Here is a 22661-nt window from a genome sequence, read left to right as displayed (position 1 = left end):
AATGTGGCAACAAGTGTAGACATCACCTGTTATCGTAACCCTTCAAACACTTTCCTGCCATACTGTACCACATTATGCACTATACAATCATTTAATATATAGTTTTGTATCAGTCCTCCTGACTTTGCTGTCTCTGTTTTGGTGTCTGTAATCTCCGAATGATGGATGCAGCTGTCACTTAAGAAATTGAGAGTTTGTTCTGTCCATTTCACAAGAACTCAGTAGATAATCAGCCTTTCATAAAACGGGTGATCTGCCAGCCATGGATTATCATTTAAAACAGGCTCAGAATAGTTTTTTTGTTTGTGTGCTGGCATTGATGAAGTAGACAAGGGTTCATTGAGACAGAAAAACAGTTTCCTTTTATTAGTTATTTGGTGCCAGACAGTGCATGATTTCATTTCTCTTTGCTTTCAGTCTTGTGTGCTGAAAGAATGCTGTCTGGAGAAGTGTAGCTGTCCTGTGTTATGAGTCGAGTAATGCACTGCTGTTTGCAGGGGGACTAAATGTTCTCCTAAATGTATTTTGGCTTTAGTTGTGAAGATATACATAATGTTCGCAATTGGATATTGACACAAACGGCAGAAAATTAACCTGGTAAATATTGCCATCATGCTCTGTGTGCGAAAAATGACTTTGACCTCATTTGAAAGTGATTATGGCTCTATTCGTGTTTTGTTTTTTTAAGCATTCAGAATAAAGTTTCATAAGTGTATCTCAAGAAATTCATTGGGTCTCAAGGACAATAAAGTACCACAGTGCCTACGACTTACCAGCTTTGAATAACACAAATGAAGGGAATAAAATCAAATCTAAAAGTTAAAGGGAATTATGACATTATTTGACTTTATTACCCAACAAGCATTCATGGTGAGATGAAGCAATAGTTGATACAGGAAAGAAACACATTAAAACATACTTCCTGCTGAGAGACTGTAACCTTGGAAACAGAGGAAACAGGGCATTTGTGCAAAAATAACTCAAAGGGAGTTAGAAAAAGTGACTATTTGATATACTAATTAGTTAAGCTCTTCTAGTGCAGGCATGGGACCTGCTAAATTAACTTTATTATGCACCCATGATTCACAGGTCCCACTATAGACTTTAGATAATTAAAAAGCGTACCTATTTGCAGCTCACAAATCCCTCTCACCCACCACTGATGGTAGAAATAGAAGCATATTGCACAGGTTCATTATTTTACACACAACTGTGGAATTTTGTTACTTTATTGATTTAGTTGCTGTAGAACATCAACTAATGATTCATTTTCCTTAAAGCCCAAGGTGTAAAAAAATAACATAAAAATAAACAGCAACCCTATGCTATTTATTCTTTATGATAAACAGTATAGGTTTATTTCTATTTCACAGTTGACTGAAATGATGGTGTCCCCCGGAATGTGCAGAGCATAAGGAGAGGCCTTATTCTCTCTCAATCTTATTTCAACTGAGCTTTACTCTATTTCACCTACTTTGAGAAAGTGAAGAGCTGTCCTTGTGGTGATCTTGGATCACACACTGCTTTATAATTAATAGGATCAATTGAGTCATTTAAAACTTCCATTGTATTTCTGATAACCATATGCGCTGGAAGTATTTTATTTGAATTCAATGCAATTAGTGTTCAGGAGGAAATAGTGAAATCAGTTTGATCGCTTTCATCAGTGTGAACCTCATCAGCTTTACATACGTAAACCATGTCGTACGTGTATCCTCACTCAATGCTGCCACCTGTCCACATCCATCAGACTCCGCCTCTCCTCCAATAAGCTGCTCCTCGGGGACTGGTTCACGCCTGTGTTGCCATGGAGACACCATTCACCCTGGTCCTGCAGAGATGGATCCTGGAAACGGCGATGATGGACAGCTAGACTCGGAAAGGGCATGTTTCCGGATGTAGTTGAAACGCTTGTGCTTCTCTGAGGCATCAGACTTGTATAATGTGCAGACACGTGACGGCGACACAGGCACCAGAGAGGAAATCAATTTCAGCCAGCGATAATTTGCACTGTGAAGCAGAGCAACAACTGATCGTTAAAGTTTATTTCACTGTCATCATGAGTTGGAAGTTTCCTTCAAAGCAGTGGGGGTTTAGCGTTTATCATTGTTTTCGAGGCTCGTACAAAATAGCTCTTTATCAACAAGCTCATTGCAACAGATTGTTTTTCATGACAAGAAGCAGTTACCTAAATAGCTTTCATTTCCATTTAGAGGCAAGTGAGGGAAAATCATGGATTCGATAAGCTCATTTGATTGATTTTTTGTTTGACAGAACATCTAGTAGAAAATCGGATAAACCAGCAGATAATTAGGAGGGGAGGATTAAGAGTGAGGGACGACCCAGAGACTGACAGCTGACATCTTGCTGTCAGACGCTCCGTTGGTTCACCTCTGCTCAGCCATTGATTGGTTGCAGATCCTGTTGTCTTATCTTTCAGTACATGTGCTGCAGCAGTCAGGGGTAAGGAGGTAACAGGCGAGATAAAGACAGACAGAGAAGAGCCTGCACTGACATCGGGGACGTGCCCTTGTGAATCAAAAAAATGCATTAATCATTAGGGGACTTAAAACGAACCAAGAAATGGGGGATTCATTTAACGACTGGAACTTGTATTATGAGTCTAATGTGAGGGACAGAGGGGAGGAATAGAGGTCTGGATAAGGGTTATGTTTGTATGTGTCTCTGCAGTGTAGAGCCCAGATACTGCAGAGCTGAGTTGGGGATTAGGTTAGGAAATATTTGGCTCTGAAGGGCTTGTGTCTGGTGGTGTGTATGCGTGTGTTACTGCATGCTGATGTGAATGCCCAAGGACGTGATTTTCAAAGTGTTAAATACCTTGTGAGGCTGGTTATGATTTCTAATTGATCTCCATTACACTGCGACATGAAGTTCTTTCCTCCACCCTGACTGCACCAATATCTTAAAACACGAAAGAGGAATGACTGCTTCTTGTTGAGTCATTCAATCACTCGCAGGTATTTCATTTAATTTCAAACCTTTATTTAATCAGATTGGTCCCTTGAGATCATATATTTATTTTTCAAGGGAGACCTGCAGCATATAGGTTCCACATGAAACATAAAACAATAAAGGACATCATACATTATGTGGTATGCTAGACATGGCTGCAATTATTCGTAAAGAAGGCACAAAATTCCACAAACCCCACTATTTGCGAGATTATATTTTACCCTCATTGCGCTGCAGTAAAACAATCCATCTTTCCTGCTCCTCCTCTGGCAGCCTGGCTTCCCCCGCTGCCCCCGGGATGCTCTGCAGAGAATCCCTCTTACTCACTGCACTCCATGTTATCTTGACTTCATTGCGTCAAAACATCACATGGCCCTCTTAAACAGCAGACTTGCAGGAAAATGCTGCAACAGTGCTTCACCACTAGTGTCCTGGATTGACTCCAGAAGGAGGCACAGATTTTATTTGTATAACCTCATAAGCGACGTCTTGTTCTCAGCCCATAAATCTGTCTGTCGTACATCAGAGGCAATTATAACTTTTTAAGCACTGAGAAAAAGGACATTCATTTAGATAAAGGCAAACAAAAAATCATTTAAAAAAAACATATTACAAATTAAGTTGAACAGAGGAGGCAAAGCTCTTTGTCGATTATAACGTGTTTTTTTGTTTGTATAGCAGAGGCTTTTTTTGCCTGTCCAACTTTCCAGATGCTATTTTCTTTTGACAAAATATGGCACACCACCTTTGTTAAATCTTAGGTTAGGTTTCTTGTTTGTTTGTTTGTTTGTTTGTCTGCACCATTACAGAAAATGTCTTGCCTGATTTTCATGAGACTTATGGGCAGGATGTAGCATGGGCCAGAAAGAGAACTTTACATTTCAGATACAAAATAATTGTACTTTCGTAAACGTAAGATCTGACAAAGCACTCTGAGAGCTCCAAGAGTTTTGCTTTTTTCATTTAGAATAACCAATATATGGAATCACTCAATAAAAACAACCCTAAACTCCAGCCAAACACAGATTCTCTGAACTTTCACAGCTGGAGAAGGACTGTTCTGTGCTTGTTAAATAGGTCCAAAAAAAGCCTAAGCCAAAAAACATGTAGTTCTATTCATCATTCAAAAATGTCTCTTAATACTTCCATAGTGCATATTAATGATTGAAGCTTATTTGCTCTGTTAATCAAATGTTATACAGACATTTTTGAAGGAGTTCAGCTCACATATGATATTGGGTGGAGTGCAACAGTAGAGAGTTTTCAGTTATTCATCCTCGAAACACCACCATCCTAGGCGGTAACACAGCTGCCAATACAGGATTTTGTCTCTATGGGTCAAAGTTTAGGGATCTCCAACATCCTAGTATTGTCTTCAGAGGGTTTCCTGTGCTGCGAGGAGACAAGTGTTCACTGAGCTTTCAATTCCTGTCCTTAAACGTTGTAGGGCAATTATATTGTAAAGCAGGTGTCCAGTGGAAGGGTTAGGGCTATAACGGTGATGTATGGGCTCGAGGTCGGGAATTCATGAATTAATACTTTGTGCTCTCATAACATGTCATATACAGTACATTTCAAAATGAAGCAATAATTTACAGAGCAGCAGTAATGAACCACTCTGCAGAACATTATGACTATTGACCTCAGCGAGATAATCAGACTCGCCTAAGATCTTAAATTGATGATACAATTAGCATGAATATGTATATGCACACAAAAAAGCGTTCGGACTAAATCCCAGTGGTCGGTAGACAACTCTTGCAAATATATTGCTCCATCATTAGTTTAGTATCACAGAAAGACACTGATTACTAATTTGTATTTTGATTATTTCAGCTTTTGGGACTTACTTTTGCTTTTACTAAACAGTATTGCAAGGGAGTGGCAGTGGACTTTATAATTATAGCCTAATAATAAACAGCCCAGAAGCTGTTTTTTCTTTTTATGGGAAACGACTAGAATGACACAGAAAACCCATTTTCCATTTCATATAACAGAACGAGAAGCAAAAGGTCCTCAATAAGCTCAATTACACAAGACACAATCTAATTATATGATACTCTCACAAGGTCCTTCAATTATAGCCTGTTATAAAGCTTGAAATGATTAAATCATCATCCAGACAAATAATTGTGGTCTTGTTTTGGATGATCCCACCAGACTTTGAACATATTTCTGCTGCTCCTCATCCCCCTTTTCTCCATCAGCCTTTTTATCTGAAGATAACCCCCAACTCGGTTCTCCACAAAAAAAAAAAAGCAGATGGCTTCATCTTTAAATAGAAAGACATAAAGGCAAAACGCAGTAGGTCTGCCACCAATTATAGCTTCATGTGTAATCAAGCAACAACATGAATGTTTAATTTCATCACTTTGAATCAAATACATAGTTTCTTGGGTAGGATATAATCCCACCTGGACTTTGAGAATTTGCCTTGAAATCAACTCAGATTGTTCTCAGACACAGTTTGAAATAATGGGGTCAATAACTTTAATACATTTACTGTTTTGCTCTTTAATACATGACTCACTAATACTGTAATAGTCTTAACTGGCTGCTAGTTATTTTTCATTCCATACATTCAGTGATGTTCGCATATGGGATTTTATTCTGTGACCTATCTAGATTCATCTAAGGGAGCCGCTAAGCTGAAAGTGGGGCATCCATGTTTACTGTAGCATTTTAATTTGTGGTTCAAAGCCTTGCTACATACATGTCAGAAAGGAAGCAAGGAATGAGGCTGTGGGTGCAGATACAAAGACCTTTATGCTAAGGATATGTATTATACAGATAATATAGAAAATGAAAGATCTTAAATATCAAACATTAATCTTTTGAAGCACTTTATGTTTTGTGGTTTGCCCCACTAATAATGTTTGGGTATCAGAATCCTAACTGAGAGTTTTATCTATGCCATAAACCGTGGTCATTGTATTTGTTTACATGGCAAATCAAGGAAAGGCAATTATGAACATCAGTCTTTTTCACTTTCACTTCAGGACTACATAAACATTCTCCTCACAGATGTAAAAGAGCCACAGAGGGGTCCCTCACTTTGTTTAAACCACAGCCATTGAACCCACTCAAAGAGCTGGGAGTACTTAGGGAATAATTCTCCAGTTTCTCTTGGTTCCTGAGAGGGAAGGGCACACTGCTGGTGTGCATGACCTATTTTTCCAACTCATCTGTCAAATGCAGAGCTGCAGCTGGTGGTTCAGAGTTCCCCTTTTGTGAAAGAGTGTTTTCAAAAGTCCTCCTTTTTCACTCATGCACATCGGTGTCACATTTTCCTGGGGCATTTCTCTTGGCTCGTCTGCTTTGGCACACTTTTTTTTCTCAAAAAAAACATATCAAACAAGGAACTGCATTTTTGGGAAAGTATTTCTGTCAGGATTGAAGAAGTTAAGTGGTATGTCCCACTAAAAACTGAGCTTTAAGCCCTCAGAGCTGAGAGGGAAAGGGAGGCCCCTGGGTGAAGGGGAGGGCTGGGACAATGGTTAACCACAGAGTGAAGCATGCCGCTCGAGGCAGAGGCCAGGCGGCACGACATCACAGGGAGAAAAAAGGGCTTGCCCCCACAGCATCTCTGTTGCAATTCAAAGTCATGGCAGTGTGAGTCTGCATGCATCATCTTTAAGGCTGACCAAATCACACCCCCGACATTATGGAAACACAGTCTGTGTCGCTGCAGTGGTTTCACCATTCAGTCAGCGGCTCATCTGCCTGGCAGAGTGGTTCTGCCATGGCTCATGTATAAATCTATCCTTAGTCCTTTCAATGACTCATGAATGTAACTCAAGGATGTTACAACATGCAATGACTTAGATTTAGGAAGTCCATTTTTCAACTCGCGCTTTCAAGTGCATGGCCATGAAGATCTTTTTGAAGACAATACAAACAAATATTTAGGAATGGTGGAAATAAATTCTCTGCAGCACAGAACACGATTGTGTATTCCTATGGCTTTAAATGAAGGACTCACACATACGATATACACACTTTTATCATCACAAAGTTTGCATGAATAATTCCAAAAGATACCGAAAAACACTGAAAGCATGAAGGTGCTTTGATGAAGCGCCGCTCGGTGTAATGTAATCTTGGATTCTTGTAGTTTTCTTTTACACTTGACACAGTAACTGCACTGAGGCAGTGTTTGTATGTGACAACAAAACCTCTTTTATATGAGATGATCAAACAACATTTTGGTTTCTAATAAGAGATGCTCATTAGTGGGAGTCTTCCTTCCCATGGGAAGTGACACCACTCATCCTGTTTGCTGTAGCCTCTTCCATCAGGTTGCATTTCTGTTCTGCAAAATAGGCCTTTCTCTCTTCCTGAGTGAAGGCATGCTGATGACAGCACTACAAAGACGAATCGGGTTTCTCTCCTGGGTTTCTACTGGCATGAAGGATCTGTAGTCTGCCTGGCAGCGTCTTCTTAAGGCGAAATGTAACCCTTATACTCGCTCCAAGTGGGGGAGTGCATTAGGTTCTCAATAAATCAGTTTGATCTCACAGACCTACACTCAACCGTCCCTTTACAGCCTGGCATGGAGTTTCAGTGGTCATTCCCACGCTCAGCAAGAGGCTTTGTGCTGCTGATGGTCTGAAGAAGTATAATGAACAAAGCTCTGAACATTGCATTTCATGATGATTCACTGCATTCACCAAAAGTGTGTGAAGATTGTAGATGATTGCAGGACTGCTCGGAGTGACATCACATACAAGTCATGCTTTACATGTATTTTCCCTTTAAATATTATTAGTGCACATTTTGAGTAGTGCAAAAAGTCCCATCCTAATGAGTGTATCAAAACTGATATTAACTAACTATGTATGTAAGTCTTAAGGCAGCAGGTTTCTAAAGATGAGTCATCATGTTGTGTTTTGAACAATTTTTTTGGATTGCTTCATAGTGTTAACGAGTGTTTCTACGATCTTTATATTTATATAACCTGTAGTGTTTAATCCCTCTTAACATATTTGTCTTCAATCAAACACTTTCAGTATGTGTCAATGTAGAAAAAAAATTACAGCTTGAAATTGGTTTGTCGAAGAAGAATATCTAAGAAAAATAATGATGTCTCATCATGATATGTTTTTGAGAATGTTGTGCAATGTTGTGACAGCAGTACAAACAGTCCTCTAATATGCTCTTTGTTTGGTGTTTCGATGCACAGAGATCCGTAACCAGCTGGTGGAGCAGTTCAAATGTTTGGAGCAACAGTCCGAGTCTCGGATCCAGCTGCTGCAGGACCTGCAGGAGTTCTTCCGCCGCAAGTCAGAGATTGAACTGGAATACTCCCGCAGCTTAGACAAACTGGCCGAGAGGTTCTCCTCCAAGATCCGCAGCTCCAGGGAGCACCAACAGTTCAAGTGAGTGTCCCTCCCTGCAGGCTGGAGATGCAGCCAATTGCTGCTGAAACTGTTACAGGTGCTGTGTGTGTGCAAGGGCGTTGGGTTGGTTAATTGAATGGTCTACAAAAAACATAAAAATACTATGTGCATCTCCACAAAAACACTGTACTCAGCTGCTCTATTTCAAATATAATATCTGATTGATGTTCATAAAGCTACTGTCCTTTCTCCTTTCAACATGTACTGTACTGTAGACCACAGGAAAGTGACTTTATCCCCCTCTCAACACTTCTCTATTTATAACCTGGCTGTAGGACCCAGCCCTGCTGCTAATCACAGTGCCTTGTTTGATTACAGTGCAGAACTATACAACACACTACTCCAACATGATCATGTACTGTAAGAGAATGTCCATTATTACAGTCAAGATCTTTAAGGCGTCTTCAAAGTTCAGCTGGTTGGTTCTGGGGCGATGCTGAGGATGCAGTTTATCAAAGAGGTTAAAGACTGTTAAGACTTTCAGCTCTAGAAACACTGAAATACGCTGGTGCAAAAAAAGAGATGTCTTCTGCACAGAAACCACCACTTTGGTACCATGACTCACACGGGGCATGAAATGAAGCACTGCAGTTCCAACAGTCCAGCACCTGGGGCGAGCAGGCAAGTTTATTTCTGTTAGTTTACTCTGGAAACGGGACACTTACCCAACTGTGACCTGGCAGCAGATCTTAGACAATAATCTACATTGACCTTTATTTAGTCTACGTTCTGATTTTGAAAATGGAACTGGCAGGACTGCGATCCTCACATTTAATATTTTGAATCTTAAAGTATGTAATATGAAGACATCTATCCAACTCTTAAATGCTCATTGTTATGCGGCACGAAAATATTATAACCAGCATGCTCAAATGAAAACAAAATAATATGTTAACACATTTTGTTATCAGGTGTGAACAGACTTTTTAGTCTGATACAGTAAATGCATGTACCATATGAATACTACAGTAATGTAAAACAGAAGGAACATAATTCCTGTATGTTATTCAATAAAATACAGTAAATGAATCAACAATTGGTACGTTTAATTACATTAGGGGGTAGTGCAAACTACTACATATGGTTGTGCAGCATAGTGTATGCATGCAGTACCTTTCTGCTCTTATTTGGAGAGTTTGGACAACGCCAGTAGAGCTTCTCTGTGAGTTTACTTATGATGTTTATTAAAAACTTTTACTGGAGTTACACACCAAGGGCTCATTAGCGCTCTGACACAGAATAAGGAACGGTAGAAGTGTGTGTATAGAACGTAAATGTACAGTACGCAGCAGAGCTGTGTGTGAAGTGGATGAGGATTTGAATTCGTAATTGAGTCCAGATGTGTTTGAGGCGCTTCACTGTGCTGTCTTAATCTTGTAGTATGGCTGATATTAGACAGATCTGTGCTGCAACACACTGGCTAAACCTTTGGACTACACAGTAGATTTTTATCCAATCACTGGCGGCAGGTGTTATAGAAAAATACCGTATATAAAATATATTACCCTTTATCCGAGATCATGGCAAATAAAATAAAAACCGACGCCAATAATTGTCCAAGTTCACACATAGTTCAAACATACACACGCATGCACACAGTTGAACAATATGTGCTATAGGTTTAAACTGGACCCGTGAAACCACAGAGGAAATGTCGGTGAGAGGCTACCACCCATACTTGACATATATAGATGATGTAATCAGTCACACTTAACATCTATGTTGCCTGTCCTTCGTACAACACACACTCTTTACAGAATGCATTAGTATCAAAGTGACCAATATTTTATCCAAAGAGAGTATTTTTATGCTCATAACGTGTTTGCACCTTGTACTGTGCACTCCTGTGAGCAGACAGGCAACCACTAATCCTTGTAATCAGCTGTGACACACCCTGTACTGTGCCCTCCCTCCCACTTTAGTGAAGTTTAGTTTATAGCAAGCCACCAAAAATGGCACTTGGCTAGAACACAATCTGTGAGTTTGTAAAAAAAAAACACTCTCTGTGCATAAATCCCAACCATAAGCACAATCAAAAACAGTAAAAAACTAAAGTTTGTAGGCCTTTAAGCTTTTTGGATTTGATCCCTTTATTGATTTGATTGATATGAATGATCTTTTGCTTGGTATTGGTTTTCACTAAAAGGATGTTCCCATGTCTTGTGATTAAATAAAATTAGGAAAATATAAAAAAGAATTACTCCAATAGGTTTAGTGGCATTTTAAGAGTTTTAAGTATATTTTGATGATTATTAAGATAATCTTGTAAACCACATTATTTTAGAATAATTACAACAAGACATTTCACATCGTCCCAGGAGTATTTCAGGACATCATAGTATCTTCTGCCAGTTAAACTTACAGTATATGTTTTAGAGAGCTATCAAAACTGAGCGTTAAACTTGAGTCATTTTGACCAGGGTAGACTTCCATATGTGCTGGATCACAGTTACAGTCTGTTGGCTGAACCCTCCCAGTGCAGATTCATTAGCAAGCTGAATGCCACAGTGATTTACAGCTACTGCAGCTTCAGCTGCACCGCAGCAACCTGACCAAGGATCATTTTGCTTTTCCCCTTTACCTCATTTGCCACAGTGAAAAGACACACTGAAGGGTTACTGAGCTGCTCCATGCTGCAGTTGCTACGCCCAATAGTGCACCACTTCCTTTCTCTTTCTGGTTCACAATTCCTGAGAGACAACAGATAACTTGATTATAACTATGGGGTAGACATTTCAGGGTATATAATGTGTGTGATTTATAATGTAGCACATCAAATTAGAGTCGATTGGTATCATCCATCTGTCATACATACAGACATATTCAGACATAAAATAGCACCATTAAAAAGACATCTCATGCAATATTGATATGGACAATAACCTGTCTGGTAGAGATAAGACTGGGCTTGTTGTAATGCCCAGATTGGTGTGTGTCTGTGTTTGTGTGTTTGTTAATCTCTTTGTGTGTATCCAAGTGATTGGTTTTGGAGGAGCTGGAGGAGAAAAGTGTCGTGTATCCCTACAGTGCCAGATCTTTGTACGGTATATTTTAGTTTTGAAGCTACTTTTTCTTATTTCTAATTGATGTCTCTGTTCATTTCATGGTCAGCAGGGTACAGCTTTGAAAACTATCAATGGATACTTCAGCTTGCTCCTTTTAAAAGCAGTTAAGAGTTATGCAGCCTGTGTCAGGAACACATTTTTCTTTAAAGGGCCACTATGAAAAGTGTGAATGCTTTAATTATGATGTGATTATGATGAACGATGTCTGCTGCAGTAGGATAGTACCGGATGATGTTTTGTGCACTGGCAGTATAGTTGTATTCCAACTACTGCTATAGCTTTTGACCTAATGTGTGAATGCAGTTGAACCATGGCTGCTCTTAGGGGCCAAAGGCAAAAAAGATTAAACTATATATTTTTTTAAGACTTGATTTATTTCAACACAGCATTTCAGTCCCTGCTCTTGTCAGCTTGACAAATCAAGTTGATGTAAGTCAGCATGCACAACATCAGTAAATGTTTTTCAGATCTTGTCAACTCTTCATTGAAGCCGTGCTTTGCTCCACTCTGCTCTGGTTCCTGTGTCTGTGCAGCTGTGCGTTATCAAGTGTTGGCAGTGTGTCTGCTCACACAAACATGTGCTAAATGATGTGCAGATCAGCACTGAAGCCCTGCTTGAAAACAGGGGCAAAATGAATTTCAATAGCAAAGCTGGCTGCATGTGCCCACGTTCCCCTTGTCTTTTGAAACTGTGTTTGGCTCCTTCTCCTCTCCTTAGCTGTTTCATTGATAAGCAGCAGGCAGGCAGCGTGGAGGGGATTAAAGGCCTTAACAGAGCCGAGTCCTGGTTTGATAAATACACACTTCCTTCTGGAAATCCTGGCTCAGACACATCATAGGCCCTGGGTGATTAGATGGTGGCATCCACTGCAGCCATGACTAAAGCAGATGCACTATTCTATATAGTGCTCACTTGTCCAGGGTATGCACATTATGGGGACAGCTTGCCATCATTTTGTCCTTGAATCAAAGGATTAGAGCAATATTGTCCGACCCTACACTCTTTCATTGTTTCTCTTTTCCCTGTCTCTGTCTGATCTTCTTCATGCTTCATCATGCATTCACAGATGATACTGCATGTATGTGTCTGCCTCACAGAGACAGTGATGCAGTGCAGAACTTGTTAAAACCATAGAGACACCCAGGCAGTGCTTTGCAGAATGAGACGGATGTAATAGGATGCCAGAAAGCTGCACTCGTCTCACCTCCTTCTCACTTCTCTAGAGACTCTCAGAGTTCATTGTTTGCCTCCTGTATGTTAATGATATCCTGTGTATAAATACCGAGGGCATGGAGCTATCCAAATCCAACCCTTTTGAAGCCCTCTATATTAATTGAACCGCGGGATTCACGATTGATACGCAGCCTTTTACAGGAAATCGGCAAGGAGAAGTGGTTACAGAGTAGAGATTAATGAGTTTTGCTCAAGTTTTGCTGCATGCTGAAGTCGATATTTTGTGATAGATTGACCTCTGTTTAAAGAGCTGGTACAAAAAAAGTATTGTCTCTTTCCCGTAAAACGAGTACAGGAGCTACATTTATTGCAGTGTTAAAATACTCCCAGACATGCTGCTAGTACACAGGCCTAATTACCGACCTTCTGCTCCTAATTCCTGCGAAATGAGGACAGCGACTTGGGAAGAGAGGTTTGGCGTCCTTTGTCTATTTCTGTCTTCACGCTTTAACCCTTAGCATTAGGAATATGTACCTTTTTACATTTTCAGACCTTGTTATTTATAACCATCATTTTAAATATTTTCTGTCAAATTCATCGCTTTGGTCCAGACTGAACTAAACTACCTCAACAATAGTTAAATAGATTTCCATTAACATGTGTACAGACATAGTCATGGTCCCCAGATGATACATCAAAAATAACTAAGTAATCCGCTGTTTTTTCCCCTCTAGTGCCGCCATGAGATTGAGATGTGACCTTGAATTAAACCACCATAAAACCATAGGATGGATTGTGATTTACTTTTGGTACATTCATGCCCAATTAGGATGAACTTTGATGATCCTCTGATATTTCAACCCGTTTTTACTACTTGAATCGGTCTGCTTCTGTGGTTTATATAATGTGTTTTTTTGCTAATTAATGACTGCTGAAACAGCTGATGTGAACATAATAACACAATAAACTAAGATGGGGACCACAATCAACATTAGACCTGCTGATCATCAGCTTGGTAGTATTGTTATTATCAGCATACAAGCACGCTAATGTTAGCAGTTAGCTTAAAGCTCCCTTATGTTATCCAAAGGCACATCATGTCTATAGACTCATGGTTTTGTTTGATGCATTATGAACATACTTATGCTATGTGTTTGTGTAGTTCCTGCTGATAAAAAAGAAGAAGATTGAAGTACTGATACTGAAGAGGTTAAAAAGAGACACCAATTGGAGCCTGCTTAGTGATGTGATGAAGCATCTCTGACCACTTTTAGGGATTAGCAGAGAGCAGAGGTGCTTTTTTTCCTTAAACCTTTCAACCACAAACAGCAATTAAACACAGAGGAGCTGTGTTGCTTACAGGAAGATATGTCAGTCAAGCAGAACAGAGACACTAGGCCATCCAAGAGTAGTGAAGGAGAATCTGGTTCTCTAAATCCACGATTTCCAGCAAGTCTGGTGCAGCTCATTTTTAATACAGCAAATTAATGTTCAATTTAATCAATTTATTATTGCAAGGCTTTAATGGGGCATGCTGGATTTTCCATAATTAATATTATTAATTAATAATTCCCGCCAATTAATTGACTTGCAAAAGGCATCTCAGGACACCTTCTCTATCTAATATAGCAGGCCCAGTAATAAATGTACATAAGATGTTTTGCCATCCTGCCTCCAGTTTACTGCTGTGCACTGATGCCTGGAGAACCATGTGTTGGTGTTTGTGTCCTTTCAGCCTGATGTACAGTAAGTGCGTTTATGGGCAGAGTTGAGTTAAGGAATAATGGGTAAAGCACTCTGGAGTAGCTAGATATCAACTTCATTAGATGTGATTAGCATTAAGGAAGCTCTCTGAAGGACGGCTCTTTGATGTTGGTGCTGCTCATCTCCTCTTTCTGCTCCACAGTGAAACAATATCTCCCAACCCTTGCCCTGGCTCGCTCCCTCCTTTGCTTTCATTTCCCATCTTTCTTTTTCTCCCTCCTCAGGGTTGGTTGATCGATTAACGCTCAGATAGGATCCATCCAGACAAGGGTATGGGGTTTAAGGGGATTGTGTATGTGTCGGCTTCCTTGTCTCAGCCTTGCTCTTTCTATTGGAAATCACCAGAGGCGGAGACAATTTAAACTGATTATGCAGCAATCAGAGCCCATGATTCTCTGGTCATTATGGTCACCAGCATTAATTTATATATTTACAACAAGTTGATGCCTTATAGGCGTTGTTTTTGAGTGTGGTTGCAGGAAATGATGAAGTGAGGAAGGAGGACATTCACTTAGTAAAGAAAATAAGTTTGATATAGTCATGTATCACCCACATCAGTATGAATTGTACTGTATTAACTTTGTTGATTTCCTAACAATTTGTTCACTGGGCATCCAAATCTGTTAAAAAGTTTACATTCTCCAATGCTTTGGTTAAACCGTATACTTTCGCCGTATGCTAAGATAGTCACTTCAGATTAGCATCCTAGCATTGTCATTGTTAGCATGATAGCATGCTGATTTTAGCATTTAGTTCAAAACAAGGCTGTGTCTGATTTTATCCTCCTTATGCTGTTGACTCTTATTCATCTTTAAATTAGGATAATGCTATATAAACTAAACATGTATAACCACCTTTACATACAGTTTCTAACAGTCCTGTATTTTTCTTGTTTGGATTCTTTTTCTTCAGGAAAGACCAGCACCTGCTGTCCTCAGTAAACTGCTGGTACCTGGTGCTGAACCAGACGAGGCGAGAGAGCCGTGACCATGCCACCCTCAGCGACATCTACACTAACAACGTCATCCTCCGCTTTGCACAGATCAGCGAGGACATCATCCGCCTGTTCAAGAAGGTCAGAACAACTATCATCCTTCTGCATTTGTTTTCTGCTGCTCTCTTATTACCAGTGCTCAAAAGGTCAGACACAACAAGCATGCCAAGCAAAATGCTTAAATACATTGTTTGTGGTTTTCATCTTCCCCTTTTTGTTAGCTTTTAGACTCGTTTTAACGCTTTGTTTTTAAAATCTACTTCTCTACTTTTGGGCTTAAATGTATCCAAAGCATACAAACTGATGCTAGCCCAAATAAATGTGGTGCGTTGAGCTTTGTCCCAGCACATTTTCATTTAGTAGAAGGTGTATGAGTTGTATTTGGCCTGCACAACAGCATGGGGAATAGTGAAGCTGAAAACCCCTCACCCAACACCCTGTACCCCCTAGCCCTATAAGTGTGAGCAACATCTGGCTCAATGTCAGCACATAGCAGGGATGACTGAGGTCTTATCCAAACACCAGAACCCTGTTTTCACCTTGCAGGCTTTTCCTGTAGGGGAGCTGCACTCTGCTTACTGGGCTCCATTCAGATATTACCACTCCGTTGGTTTAAGTCCTCAGTGCCCTCAGATATGTTTTCAATACTTGAAAGTATGAATTGATGGCTTTGCTGCTCATAGCTGGCAGACATAAGGCAAGGCAATACATAATGCATGAAAAACATCATGGTGCACTGCAAAACATTTAAAAAAGGTCAAATGTAAATAACTGAAATAGCTTGTCATATTGGACATGACAAGGAGATCAAGGACAAAAAGGTAGAGCTTTCGTCAAAAAATGTATCCAGGGCCTGTTTAGCATATAAATGACAAACATTAAAATGACTGAATATTAATGCAATGAATGTAGGAGTGTCAAATGTAAGCCTGTTTTATGACTCTCAGTATAAGTTAATTGCAAAGATAACATCGTAACATAAACTATAGCAGGTGCAACTCTGCTTCTTTTCGCCTTTTCATATATATAGGGAAGATTATAAGAATGTTTACTAACAGGCATTTCTATAAAAGCTGCTACAATACCACCCGTCACATCTCTTACAGTGTGTTGCATCATGGTGCTTCACTTGCTGGTTGAACCCTCCCTGCTCTCCCTCTCTCTGCAGTGCATGCTGCAGTCTGTCTCACTTCAGAGCCACCGATGCATACAGATGCCATTCACCAGCTGCCAGAGCCCTTTGAGGATATTCCCATTTATCACATTCAGTCCAATGTTTGTTCGACTAGGACTTAAAACCTCAATACACACAGAGTAACAACATAAAATCCCTTCTGTGATATTAAGGTTATTTAGCTTTTATGTGTGTACATGCCTTTCTTATGCCAAGAATGTTCTTGTTTGGGTTTTATTTGTCTAACAGCAGGATTATGGAAAACCACTGGCTTAATTTACACGACACCTGGGCATAGGGAAAAGAACCAATTAAGTTTTGCAGAAGATCTTAATCACAGGACAAATACATAAATTATCTTTCACTTTCATTACCATTGCGTGATAGGGCATGGCCTTGGCGGAGGTCTGTGCTCTCGGAATTTCCTTCTAGTTTTATTATGTAGCTTAGTGAAGACCTGTTGGTGCAAGATTCCATTTGATGATTGTTATTTTTTGGATGAATCGTTACATTTATGACTCACTAGTAACATGTTATTTCAAGCACAGTTAGAGTTATTCACATCAGGGTGCGGACAACATGTTTTGTGTGTGTGTGTTTTTCTTTCAAAGAAGCTACTACTTGTTTAATGAACCTGTAAGAAAATGAAAATTATATTATATTATAAAATGATTCATGTTTGAAATTACCATTATGCATCTTGCTGAGTCACTATGATACCAGGAGTGACGAGTCAGCTGTTGACGTTGTTGAAACTGACACTTGTCACTTATAAACATGGCATCAATCGCGTTGACCTTTTTACTTTTAACTCAACAGTTTCTCTTTTCCTGTCCGTCGCCCGTAAAGACCCTTAAAATCTTCCTCTTTTTTTTTTTCTCCAATGCAGGGTTACAGGCTCTGCTAAAGACTCAAAGAGAAATAAGACCATAATATAGAAATATGTACCTGCATGGTTTGACTAAAAGCAGTGAGAGAAAATAACATGGGAAGGGTTGTAAATAATGTGCCAGAGTTAGCATGGCTAGCATGCTAACAATGGGGTTCACTTTTTTATAATACAGTGTTATACAGCATTTGAAAGTCAGTAACCTCTTTAATGTCCTCTGCTGCTTGTGTTATTTCTCCATAAAGTGTATATTGTCTTGGGCTGTACACCTCTGAGGGAAACAGAACAAAAACAAAAGATTATAGAGTTTAGCTGCAGAGCAACACTTTTCAGAATCAGAATCAGAAATCCTTTATTAGTCCCAGAGCGGGGACATTTACAGTGTTACAGCAAAAAGTGGCATAGCAGGTATAAAGAGGCATACATTAGAAGAATAAGCTAACTTCTTAAATGTAGAGAAGAGAAGAACACATTAGTTATAGAATACAAATTATGAGCACTTTTACATTAGAAATAGCATTTCAAAGTTAACCACAACTCATGGTAACAATAAAGAGAAAATATGAACCTGTATAAATGTATTCGGAGACTAAATAGTTAACATTAAAAAAATTCGATCCCAACCATATCTTCCTATAGCTCTGGGAAGTGGTAAGAGGTGTTGCTTCTATTTTTTTGAATGTGTCAGACAGTCACACTGAGACATGCGTGTGCTGTTGGTGCATTTTCTCACCTCACTGTCTTCAAATAAAGGCTTTGCGCTTCTCTCCCACACAACAGACATTATTAGATTCTCTCTGTCATCTAAAGTCCAGGTGTGTCTAGAGTTTTTTTTATTACAAGGCTTGCTGTGCAGTGAGATGACTGAGTGTACAGTTGTCAAGAGTAGAATTAACTTTACAAAACATATTGAAGGTAGAAAGAAAGGATAAGCAATATTTTCCCTGGGGAAATATGGCTTGTTATCCACTAGCATGCTATATCATCCATTTTTATGAATCTTTTGTAGAGAACAGTGAAACCTCAACACACGGTGTGTTTATTTTTCAAGAGCATGTCACACGTTGTCTTTTTTAATGTTTTGAAAGATATTAAAATCAAGTCAAACTGTATTTCTATAGCAAATACAAAATAACCAAAAGTGAGAATCGATATTGCCCTGATATCATCACTGTGGAATACTTATGTTATATCGTGACAGCCTTAATCTGAAGTGGTCGTCTAGTAAAAATTCTGATCAAAGTATTTGGGATTCATCCTTGGATGTCTTTGAATAACTATCAGATTGTGTGGCGATCCATCCATTAGCTGCTGAGAGACTTCACTGTGGCTCACTAAAGTCACAGTGTCAGCAGAACCACTTGGGTTTGCTGGTCGCAGCTGAAGGCTCAAGCTTTGTTTGTTGGCTCACACTTGTCCTTTCCTCCTGCTGTGTTTCAGAGCAAGGACATTGGGATCCAGATGCACGAGGAGCTGGTGAAGGTGACGAATGAACTCTACACTGTAAGTAACACACGTGTCTCCTCCTGATTGATCACTCACACTTTATTGCGGCACAAAGCTCATCCAGGTATTATTGCTCTCTCTGTCTTTCTCACATTTTATTTCACGTCTCTCTTTTTCTGTTCTCTTTTATTACCTTGCTTTGCATGTTATGAACTATTTCTTGAATGAATGAGTATTTTCTTTTCAACATTAGACTTTGGCTTGGGTGAACCCCTACCAAGTAAAGCAAATACGAGACCCACTGTCACGGCCAATATGGCTGTGTTTAGCTCTGGAAGCACCAGTACCAAGAGTATCTTTAGATTAAGTCTCATTAAAACAGCACTGCCATCAGACCACCTATTTGTGATATATACCAAGTTTACAGTTTATGAGGTACAACTAGTTGAAATGAATGCAGACAAATGTAACTGCCTTTAAATAAATCTTAAGTGTGAAACCTCATGGTCATTTTGAAGCATGTAATTTGTGGTGCTGTCACACTCTTTTCTGTTAAACTGAGAGGAGAAGCTCATGAGAGAGTTCTACATAAGATATTTGAAAGGGACTTCTTATAAAGATAGTTTGTTTAAATGTACTCTATAGCTGCTGAGCACACAGGGGGTTAGGATGATGATTTATGTTGTTAAGTGAGAGAATGATAGAGGCTGTTGTAAATGATGAAATGGAACATTACTTTCTCTCCAAGTTGGACAGTTTCTGGGCTTTGAGTCACTTCAACATCTGGTGGGTTCTTCAGCTCTAGTCCTGTTAAAGGGTCAGATGACTGGTTGTGTCTGTGGAGGCCTGTGAAATACCTGCAGGCCTTAATACATGAAGGTATCGTCCTGTCAGAGTGTGTTTGCAGTTATTATTCATTTTAGGTCACCTGCTATAGCTCTGCTGCTTTGTTGCATTGGATGTCACCACTATGCTTTCCTCTTCGGAGAGTGACTATAGGGAGAAGTTTCTTTACTGGTACAATTTGTTTTCTTTATTTTTGTTTAAATTTCCTTCCGCTTCATTTTGAGATGGAGAAAAAAACATCAGCACAACACAGCAGATTTTTTTTTCTCAGATTTCTCGCAGCCCAAATAGCCTTTTCCCTTATTTTCAGCAATAACTCTCAGGCATCCTGCAGCTGCTGCCCATACATTTTAATATACAAAAATAGCGGATTGAATGTATGTATGGATGATTCCCGTCATGCTTTATAACCATGTTTGGTTTTCAAAACATCTACAGTATATAACACTTTTAGAGGGCAGTATTTAAAGGCAGCATGTCTCCCAACCCACATTTTCTCAGTTGGGTTTTTTAATGGAAAAGCAGCATCATTGTATCCCCGATTTATTTTTACTTTGTGAAACTATTTCTAAAACCCTTCAAAATGTTCTATTTAACACTAATTCAAAACTGAATTGTTAATAATGGGATTTCCTGCAGTAAGCCTTGCAGATAGATGAACATATGTTGGGAATTAGGACATAATGTACTGGTGCTGGTAGGATGAGTAGGAAGGAGGGTTCATGCCCACTTACTGCACAAACCCCAGGTAACTTCAGCAATCTTCTGCTCCCTGAGGTGAAACACAAGAGATGGCATGGCTGCTTTATATTACTAAATCATCTTAGCAATGTAAGGAGAGTTTAACTGTTAAAGGCCACTGATGGCAATTCTCCCCGAGCTTGCAATCTGTACATTTTGAAGTTGCAATAGGTAAGTGTTATGGACAGCCAGGTATAATAATATAAAGGTATAAATACTGAGGTTGCTATACTTGACTTTATGTCTTAACTGTATATCAATTATAAAATGCAAGTATTGTTTCTGAAGGCTACGTCTGACAGAAAGTTTGGTTTAGGGTTTCAGGTTTATGAAATCCCGTGGAAATATATTGTTATTATTCACCTTTTTATACTTTTTTAAAATGTCTGTTTCACCCATTCTGTCCTCTCCGGCTCCGGCTGAGGACGATGCTGCATATTGAAACTCAGATGGTCCCTTTTATCATGCTCTACTTGGCCTCAGCCGCAATCTGGCTGAAAATTAAAAATCTAAAATTCTCTCTGAACATGAGGATTGTGTGAATTGTGGGAATCTTCTCAGCTAAGAAAAGAAAATGATGATGGTTGCAACAACACAAAAATCACTTCCTCAAATTACAAGCTTCAGGTTGGACAAAAAAGCACCAACTGTACATTTTGACACTTTCTCAGACTTTTATTCCGTTTATTGACTTCTGTTTTTAAGCATTAGTTTCCATCATAACCTCTGACGAGGTTTAACAATGCACAGGCGGCAGAAAAGTTATTTCACAAATGACCCTCAGGCAGCAGTGACATTCATTGTTGGAGGGGAATGAAGGATTGTTTTTCATGACTTCAACCTTGTTAGTATTTGTGCAGAAATAGCTGAATCAATAGCCTGGCCTCATGGTGGTTGCCTTGTGGTATTTTGTAACCGTTTTCACAGGCTGCCAACCAATTCTATTCAAGGAAAACTGTGAAGTCCCATTAGGATCCCAGTCGGCTCAGTGAGAGGTAAACTGTGGGCTGAAGCTATTGTTCAAACGTAGATTAAAGTATGGCGCTGTAGCGTGAGTATTCTTGAAATTGCAGAGCATGTTTTCATTGTTTCGGCTTGTCAATAATAGCAAACCCGAGATGAGAAATAGGAGCTAAAGCCCGTCACTTCCTGCTTCCAGCAACATATATCAATGTGAAATTCAGTTTTCTTAGCTTGAAGCTGTTTTAATTTCCTGCTACACTGCCTTAATATCCTCACTGGGATCAATAAAGCTTATCTTATCTTTCTGGTCCCCCACCTTGTGTTGGTTGTTTGCTCCTCAGTCTTATACACGCTTTTTCTTTTGTTAATAACAATATCAACAACCTCTCTCTAAGGGCTGGTGCTGGTTAAATGCATTAATTTAGTCAGTTGTACTTAATTCCTCAGGGATATATTTAACAACATTTACTCACACCATGTTAGTGCTGAAAAAAACACTAAATGTTTGAAGTTGTTGCATATTTGGGAAAAACAACATCACAGATGTATTTGATGCATTGTTGGTCTCTTCTTACATTTACGTTTTCCAATTGTTTTCATCCTTGCTAATTCTTCACGATATACTATACAGATTATGTTGTGACATTTGGAAATCACATTGTTGCATCTCGCTTTTTTCAAATATTAATCTTAATGTATCGGTCAGTTTTTTATATTTAAATTGCATATTTGTACATGACATTGTTACAATACAAACCCTTTTTAATTAAGTGTAATTAAGAGAGAAGAATACAAATAAGGAAAGACAACAAAGGTCCAGTCAAACGCAAACGAGCGAATTAGTGATTACTCATGGACTTCCCTAGAATATTTGGATATCAGTAAAATAGAAGTAGGCCTATGTGCTTTTTGCGGCGTGTGAGGCTCAGGTTTGGGAATGCTAAATAACAGTTTTTACCTGACGCTGCCCGCCTCCTGCGCGTCTATAGAAAAGGGATCAACGCAGTGAAAGCACCGCCTGCTGACCAATCAGAGCTCAGTGTGCGGAGTTTAAATCTATCAAGTCATATCAGATATCACAGGATAAAGGAAATACAGTTTAAACTGCCGTATTCAGAGAAGACGCCGACGTGCCGCACTTTATCATTCATATAATATCATAATATATCACATTTCCTTATGAGTCAGCTTCTCGAGCCGTATCTGGCCGTGCATCACCTACATTGTCACATA

The 22661-nt window shown here is 39.3% G+C and overlaps 1 protein-coding gene across 2 annotated transcripts in view; it reads left to right on the top strand.

The window, feature by feature from the left end:
• The window catches only part of srgap3 (SLIT-ROBO Rho GTPase activating protein 3), a 52534-nt gene that overhangs the window by 4656 nt on the left and 25217 nt on the right, over window positions 1-22661 (top strand). For both annotated transcript variants that reach the window (XM_079685671.1, XM_079685672.1), the window contains exons 2-4: window positions 8156-8351; window positions 15288-15450; window positions 18873-18935. In XM_079685671.1, the coding sequence (XP_079541797.1) occupies window positions 8156-8351; window positions 15288-15450; window positions 18873-18935 (422 nt within the window). The remainder of the gene's footprint in view (window positions 1-8155; window positions 8352-15287; window positions 15451-18872; window positions 18936-22661) is intronic.

This window comes from Notothenia rossii (genome assembly GCF_949606895.1).
Source record: "Notothenia rossii genome assembly, chromosome: 5".
Taxonomy (NCBI): domain Eukaryota; kingdom Metazoa; phylum Chordata; class Actinopteri; order Perciformes; family Nototheniidae; genus Notothenia; species Notothenia rossii.
The sequence above is the reverse complement of the archived record's forward strand: the minus strand, read 5'-3'. Positions and strand labels throughout refer to the sequence as shown.